Source organism: Mytilus galloprovincialis, chromosome 5, assembly GCF_965363235.1.
Source record: "Mytilus galloprovincialis chromosome 5, xbMytGall1.hap1.1, whole genome shotgun sequence".
In the NCBI taxonomy this organism is placed as follows: domain Eukaryota; kingdom Metazoa; phylum Mollusca; class Bivalvia; order Mytilida; family Mytilidae; genus Mytilus; species Mytilus galloprovincialis.
In genome coordinates this window covers 1,533,882-1,542,949 of record NC_134842.1, presented here as the reverse complement: position 1 = coordinate 1,542,949, position 9,068 = coordinate 1,533,882, and the positions used below count along the sequence as shown (strand labels likewise).

Genomic DNA, 9,068 nt, shown 5'->3' with positions numbered 1-9,068 from the left:
AATCCTGTAACCTTTGATAACTATTTACTATTTACTATATATCAGTTATATGGTCCTTTTCATAAATATGCTGTTACAAAAATAAGTATTTTCTTATCACAGGACTATATAACCTTAGCCGTATGCTCAATGCTCTTCCACTTTGTACTTGTTTGTAGTACTTTGATCTGAGCGTCACTGGTGAGTCATATGTAGATGAAACGCGCGTCTGGCGTATTAGATTATAATCCTGGTACCTTTGATAACTATTTAAACCACTGGGTCGATGCAACTACTGGTGGACGTTTCGTCCCCGATGTTATCACAAGTCCAGTAGTCAGTATTTCGGTGTTGGCATATTATTAATCATGTGGTTATAAAGGCCTCAGATTTCAGGTTAGTCTTACGAAAGATTTTTGACACTTTTAGACACTTAAGTATCTATTTCAGTTGATTCAAATAGTTGATGTGTGAGATTTTAACTGATTTAGTCGAAGAAAACGCTTCGATTTAAGCTTAGATACGAAAAATTTATCACATATGTCAAAATATGTCACTTTTCAGATGGTTTTTGTAAAAAATGAAAGTGGCCGCATCTGTGTTCATCCTCAAGCTTTATATATGTTATATATTATCATCAAATACAACTTACATTTCAATATTAAGAATAACACGAATGCGGCCACTTTCATTTAAGACGGAAACCGTCTAAAATTTAACTTAAATGCTACAATTGTGAAGATTTAAGTAATTTAGCATGACTGAATGATGCTAGTACCCGATATTTATGCATTGTATTGAAACAAACAGCTCATATTATTGTAGCAAAAGCATTCTACTTTACAATAAATAATTAAAATATAAAAAAAGAAGATGTGGTATGATTGCCAATGAGACAACTACCCACAAAAAGACCAAAATGACACAAACATTAACAACTATAGGCCACCGTACGGCCTTCAACAATGAGCAAAGCCATACCGCATAGTCAGCTATAAAAGGCCCCGATAAGACAATGCAAAACAATTGAAACGAGAAAACTAACGGCCTTATTTATATAATAAAAAAAAATGAACGACAAACAAATATTTAGCACATAAACAAACGACATCCACTGAATTACAGGCTCCTGACTTGGGACAGGCACATACATAAATAATGTGGCGGGGTTAAACATATTTTTAACAATTTTGTAAAACTGCTTTAATTTTTGGGCCAAAAAGGGGTCTTACTGGTTTTACTCCTTTGCTGTTACAAAAATTTCGAAAAACTAAGGATTTTTCTATCCCAGGAATAGAATTACTAAAGCCGTATCTGGCACATATTTTAGAATTTTTGGTCTTCAATGCTATTCAACTTTGTACTTGTTTGGTTTTATAACTATTTTGATCTGAGCGTCACTGATGAGTCTTATGTGAACGAAACGCGCGTCTGAACTATTTAGTTATAATCCTGGTACCTTTAATAAAGGCAACAGTAGTATACCGCTGTTCAAAACTCATAAATCCATGGACAAAAAACAAAATCGGGATAACAAACTAAAACCGAGGGAAACGCATTAAATATAAGAGGAGAACAACGACATAACACTAAAATGTAACACATATAGACAAAATCCCACGAGAATAACAAATATAACATATATATATAACATCAAAACCAAATACATAAATTTGGGATAGACAAGTACCGTGACACGTCTTATCGCAATGTGAATTTACACTCAAAAATAAGAGAAAACAAACGACACAACGTTATAATGTAATACACACAGAAACGAACTATAATATAACAATGACCATATTCCTGACTTGGTACATATTACTGAATAGTAATAACTATTTACACAACTTGCTCGGTACCACTGCTGGTTGACGTTTCGTCCCTCAGGTTATCACCAGCCCAGTAGTCTGAGCGTCACTGATGAGTCTTATGTGAACGAAACGCGCGTTTGAACTATTTAGTTATAATCCTGGTACCTTTGATAACTATTAACACCACTTGGTCGGTGCCACTGCTGGTTGACGTTTCGTCCCGCAGGTTATCACCAGCCCAGTAGTCAGCACTTTGGTGTTGACATGAATATCAATCATATGGTAATTTTTATAAATTTGCTGTTACAAAACTTTGAAATTTGGAAAAAATGAGGATTTTCTGATCCAAGGAACAGAGTTCCAGTGGAACTTATTTCACAGATAATTTCTATATAATTGTTTCTATCTCAATTAAGTAAGTTCCACACTTTACGTATTTATTAATTTCCGGGTGGGTGAAATTTGTTCTTCTGTTTTCTGATTTTCAAATTCAATTTCATGGGGTGTTAGTAAATTAGTGCAATGACGTCATTAATGTTTATTGACCTCGAGTCAATTGGCTTAATCATTAAAACAAAAAAGAATTCGAAATTGTTTTATAATTAATAAAAAGTAGTATCGATAAGGTCTTATGTTGAGATTGCCAGGGTTTCATATCGATGTTATATTATACGTTACATAGCGTTGGAGACCTAATATGATATTCATGGGGTCAGTAAATTCCTCGCTGTAAACCCATATGGAATTAACTGACACCATTCATATGGTATTGGGTCACTATCACACTCTGTTATGAGTTTTATCTCGCCGACATCAGTTTATCAGAAATAATTGCAACGTTTTTATTACTGCGAAAAATTCGACAGGGTTATAATCGCAATAATTTTAACTAGCAAGTTACCCAAACAGAACAGAACATCCTGCATTTGGAGGAGTGTTACAGATTGCCTCTATACAAAGATAAGGGCTAGTTCAGTAAAACTGGACGTCACACTCAACTCCGAAACATATAAATTTACAAAAAAAAGATAAACGAACATACTACAAGTTCCAAAGGCTGCTGACTAGGGACAGACACATAAAGGGCCTGGGTAAAATATATTTTCAGAGATCTCAAACCTTCCCCTTTACCTTTATCCAATGTAGAATCATTGAACGCACAGCAAAACTCTCAGAAAAAAAACTCAGCTTAAAAAAGTCAGTTATTAAGCAAAACGATAATTTTACTAAAAAAAGAAGTACTAGCAGTTGCTGACAAAACTGAATTAAACTAATTGAAAGATATTCATGCAATTTAAAGAACCAACTTCCATTCTTCAAATGACAACACTTACAATTTGTGAGCTTTTCATGTGTTTTATGCAAAACATCTAAGTTTAAATATGATCTCTTTGACCAGGTAAGTAAAGGGAATCTCAACGTCGTGCAATAACTATAAATTATAATTTTTCTGAAATAGGATCAAAATATCGTTCACCGTCGAAAATAAAAACGAGTGTCGTCATATTATAAAATTTCCTTTCATCTTGCTGTAAAGAAGTGTGTAATCAGGAGAAATCTGACAAAAAGTCACAAAAAAAAGAACTTCATCGGCGCGTTTTGTTCGTATTGATGGACAACGCAGCCAACAATGTGTTGGTATTTGGTATGCCGTAAATACCACAAAATGACATAACAGAACATGTTTGTTTAACACCTATAATGTTATTGAGCTACTCAAAATGCTCAAAAACGACTGTCATACAAATGAGAGGTTTAGCTATAACACCAGGTTCAATCCACCATTATCTACATTAGAAAATGCCTGTACCAAGTCAGGAATCTGACAGTTGTTATCCATTCGTTTGATGTGTTTGGACTTTTGATATTTGCCTTTTGATTTTGGACTTCCCTTTTTGAATTTTCCTCGGAGTTCAGTATTTTTGAGTTTTTACTTTTTAAATTACTGTGTTGATTTGAATTTTACACATTTTTAAAATACCTTGGCTGTTTCTTTTTTGTTTACAAAATCGACAAACTAACAAACTAACTGCAAGCGCCACTGCTACTAGAACGAAAACTCCAACTATAATACCAGCACTGAAATTTAAAACAAAATTATGGTCATGATTATGAATGACCAATTAGTTCTAAAGGTAAAATCAATATAATCTCTGAATTTGATTCAAAATAAACTGATCAAATGTGTTGGGAGCCTAACAAAATTCCCCATATCACTTATCACTTAATTTAAGAAGACTCCTAATCAATAGATTGATTGATTGTTGGTTGCTTTACGCCGCATTAGCACAAAAAGGCTATATCGCGGCGAGAGCTAATTCGAATATTTTTACAATTTAAAGCATATTTTTAAAATAAGACAAAAAGTCCTTCAATATACTAAAATTCTAGACTAAAACAAATTGATTATTTACAAATAAAAATCAATATAAGTAAAATAACGTGATAAAAATTAAAAACGACTTAAATATAATAACATTTTTATATTCTATGATAAATTCCAATTTCTTTTAAAAATGCAACAATATTTGTAAATGGAACATTATTAAATAAATCATACATATTATTGACATTGAAATGCTTCTTACGAATATCAGCAAAGTCAATACAATTAATTAAAACATGTTTAATAGTATACTTGCAGTTGCAAGGTACACATTGTGGTTCATCTTTATTTTTTAAAAGATACTCGTGTGTTATTCTAGTATGACCAATACGACATCTAGTAATAATACACTGATCTTTTCTGCACATAAAATTATTAAAAGGTTTACCTATATTAGGTTTAATTTCATGTAATTTATTATCATCTTTTTTACTCCATTCATTTTTTAAAATATTAAACACATATTCTCTAATATTAGATTTAAAATCAGTATATGGTATATCACAGTTAGATAAAGGGTCACCCAGGGCATGCTTTGCCTCAAGGTCTACAGCTGTGTTTCCAAGGATTCCAACATGACTCGGAACCCATAGAAATATTATTTCTTTCAGAAGAATTTTCAAATTCCTCATTACATATAAAATTTGGAGAATTGTTGGGTTTTTAATTTTAGTATTTTGTATAGCTTGTAAGCATGAAAGTGAATCAGAACATATAATAAATTTGGATTTATCTGAAGAAGCAATAAATTTCAAAGCCAAAATTATTGCTTCTGCTTCAGCAGTAAAGATGGATGCATCAGATGGCAAACGGAGAGTTGCAGCTCTGTCCCTGAAGACAGCAGCAGATGCAACTCTGTCGCCATCTTTTGATCCATCAGTATAGACAGTTGAAAAATCTGGATAATTGGCTTTAATTTCAGCATAGTGTTGCTGAATTAAAAGAGGATTTGTTTTATTTTTATTGTGTTCAAGGAGATCAAATATCATTTTTGGTTTGGGAAGTTCCCATGGAGGACATTTGCAAATTTTAACTTGAGCAACAGATTTTAAATCAAAAGAAGCTAAATGTGGTTTTAAACGTATACCTAACGGAGGAATTTTATTTTCATGTTTTGCAAAAATATCTTCATAAATCGGATTAAAAACACAGCTGTAGGCAGGATTATCTGAATAGGCTTTTAGTTTGACAGCATATTGAAGTCCAAGCTTCAAACGTCTGTTAGAGAGTGAGTGCTCATCAGCCTCTACATACAGACTCTCAACTGGTGAGGTTTTAAATGCACCAAGACAGAGACGCAAACCCTGGTGATGCACAGCATCAAGAATCTGTATGTAGGACTTCCTTGCAGAGCCATACACTATAGAGCCATAATCTAGTTTAGATCTAACTAGAGATCTATATAAATTAAGTAAAATGTTGCGATCAGCACCCCAGTCAGTGCTGCCGACAACTTTTAAAATATCTAAAGCTTTTAAACATCTCGATTTTACCATTTTGATATGGGGTAGAAAGGTTAACTTTTTATCGAAAATTAACCCAAGAAATTTGGTTTCATCAACCATTTTAATTGGGTTGCCGTACAAAGTGAGTTCTGGATCAAGATGCAATTTCCTTTTGTTACAAAAATGCATCCCGACCGTTTTTGACGTGGAAAATTTAAAAACATTTTCCGAGGCCCATTTTTCAATTCTTCCAAGACATAACTGTAATTGTCTTTCTATGTTATTCATATTTTTGCCTCTGTAACATATTAAAAAATCATCAACGTACAATGAACCTTCAATATTACTTTTTAAAACTTCAACAAGGCTGTTGATTTTAAGACTAAATAATGTAACAGATAAAATACTGCCCTGAGGGACACCCATCTCTTGATCATACAGATCAGACATGGTCGAATTAACTCTAACATTAAATTGTCTGTTAGAGAGAAAATTAGAAATAAAATTAGGCATATTGCCTTTCAACCCTATATCAAATATATCTTTTAAAATACCATATTTCCATGCAGTATCATAGGCCTTCTCAAGGTCGAAAAAGACCGACACCACATGTTCATTTTTCGCAAAACCATTACGGACAAATGATTCGAATCGAACAAGATGATCAAGAGTACTGCGGCCCTGTCGGAATCCACACTGGATATTGGCTAATAGCCCATTGGATTCCAAGAACCAAACAAGGCGATCATTGACCATCCGTTCGAGTGTTTTACAGACACAACTGGTAAGAGCAATTGGTCGATAATTAATAGGATCCGTATGATCTTTACTTGGTTTTGGAATAGGCACGACGGTTGCAAGCTTCCAGATTGATGGTAAATCACCAGATTCCCAGATGTTATTCATGAGCTGCAAGAGAGCTTCTAGCGAGGAATCTGGCAAGTGTTTTAAGAGTTGGTAGTGAATATTATCAGGCCCACAAGCTGTATCATGGGCTTTTGACAGAGATGTTTTAAGTTCTTCAAGAGAAAATAGTTTATTATAATTTTCTCCATTTTTTGATTTAAAGTTTAATTTAATTTTTTCTTTTTGTTTTTTAACTTTCTTAAAGTCTTCCCTGTAGTTGTGGGGTAGGGATAAATAATCTTAAAAAAAAACAACCACGCATTATCCTTTTTTTGTTGGAAAAATGTAGGATGTGCCATTCCATCTCCCATCCCATTCCTCATTAAAAAATAATTAAAATCGTATGTTTGCTCCCAAATATATACATTCAATATATATGATTTCAATAAGACTAAAAATGTATCAAAAAGTGAGAGAGAAAGAGAGATATGTGATATGGTTGCAAATGAGACAAATCTCCAAAAGAGACAAAATAACAAAGAAATTAACAACTTTTGGTCACCGATCGGCTTTCAACAATGAGCAAAGCCCATTCACATAGTCAGCTAAAGAAGGCCACGAAATGAAAAATGTAACACAATAAAAACGAGAACACTAATGACCTAACATATATACAAAACACGAACGAAAAAAACAATGTAACACATCAAGAAACTACAACCACTGAATTACAGGATCCTGACTTAGGGCAAGCACAGACATATTGAAGGTTCAACACAATCAGTTGAAAAAGGCTTAATTCATCAGTCGGATACAAATAGAAATACATCAAACAAAACACAGAGTGGACGTGGTCGGGTACTTGTATATCCTAACATCAAAAAGACACTTATTACTGATCTGAGAGTACTCGCATTACTAATACTTAAAGATAGTTCATAGTCACTAACAACTTATACAAAAATCATGCATCATTATCACTAAACAAGTATATATATTTGTATAAGGGCCAGCTGAAAGATGCCTCCGGGTGCGGGAATTTCTCGTTACATTTAAGACCTGTTCGTGACCTTCTGCTGTTGTTTTTTCTAGGGTCGGCTTGTTGTCTCTTTGCTCGGTTTTAGTTTGTTACCCCGATTTTGTTTTTTGTCCATGGATTTATGAGTTTTGAACAGCGGTATACTACTGTTGCCTTTATTTGACACATTACCCATTTCCATTCTCAATTTTATCGAAGACTTAATTGTCAATCAGTACACATCAGATATTCAATGTACTAGTATTTAGTGTAAAGACGTCATAAACAGTCAAAGAAGAAAATATGACCTTGTGCAATGCCAATATACAGGTATCGACAGTTTGTAGATCCTTGAATGTATAAATATATATAACAATAATAGATACAAGTTTGCTTTTTATTTACTGATAACAATATTAAATAATATAATTACAGTGTTGACTTGGTTATCTTTTAGAATAAGTTAATTTGAAGGATCGTTTCTATATTTCCGTGCATGGTAAACAACTGCATCATTTCCGTAAAAATGAGGATGTGTCTCCCGTTTGAAATAAGTTTTTTACAGGTACAACTAAACTTAAAAACCAAATCCTTATATATCTATTAAACAATTTAGTAAAGGTTTTAAGTAATCTGTGATAACGAAACCCCTAGCTTAACATTTTACCAGTACACATTTATTATGTTTGTAAAACATCATATATTTTGGATAGATTTTGTTCATGCTTATAGATATTTAAAGGTTTAAATGTCTCTGATAGTGTTGATCAGGGTAAAAATGTGTCATAACATTGTCAAATAGCAGCTTATTGTTTAAAATTAGTGACATAAGTTGAATAATTTTTAGATTGTTTGTCCATCTGAATATCTATTACATGGAATACTTATTTTTCATTTGATCACTCGTGCATTGGTGAATTGATATGGATTAGAAAATTATTTTGTCATCTGCTAGACTGCAATTTATTTTTTCACATAAACAATTGGATCAGAATATTGTTATAGCCAATACCTTAGTGTACAGATATGAATAGTAATATACTGGAATTGTTTTGAAACAAAATATTAGATATTGGTCATGTTGATGCTAGCGTCAATATTTTGATAAAAAAAAGACAGGAACTATGTTGGTTAAACAAAACTATAGGCTCTAAAGAGCCTGTGTCGCTCACCTTGGTCTATGTGAATATTAAACAAAGGACACAGATGGATTCATGACAAATTGTGTTTTGGTGATGGTGATGTGTTTGTACTGAACATTATTGCTGCTTACAATTATCTCTATCTATAATGAACTTGGCCCAGTAGTTTCAATGGAAAATGTTAGTAAAGATTTACAAATTTTATGAAATTTTTTAAAAATTGACTATAAAGGACAATCACTTCTTAGGGGGGTAATTGACCATTTTAATCATGTTGACTTTTTTTAGGTCTTACTTTGATGTACATTATTGCTGTTTACAGTTTATCTTTGTCTATAATAATATTCAAGATAATAACAAAAAACGGAAAAATTTCCTTAAAATTACCAATTCAGGGGCAGCAACCCAACAACGGGTTGTCCAATTCATCTGAAAATT

General features: G+C 32.8%; 1 protein-coding gene across 1 annotated transcript in view; it reads right to left on the bottom strand.

The window, feature by feature from the left end:
* Positions 1 to 3,314: 3,314 nt before the first annotated feature.
* Positions 3,315 to 9,068, bottom strand: part of LOC143076948 (uncharacterized) — a 34,949-nt gene continuing 29,195 nt past the window's right edge. The window contains exons 6-7 of the mRNA XM_076252844.1: positions 3,775 to 3,872; positions 3,315 to 3,322 (exon numbers count right to left, since the gene is read on the bottom strand). Of these exons, the coding sequence (XP_076108959.1) occupies positions 3,315 to 3,322; positions 3,775 to 3,872 (106 nt within the window). The remainder of the gene's footprint in view (positions 3,323 to 3,774; positions 3,873 to 9,068) is intronic.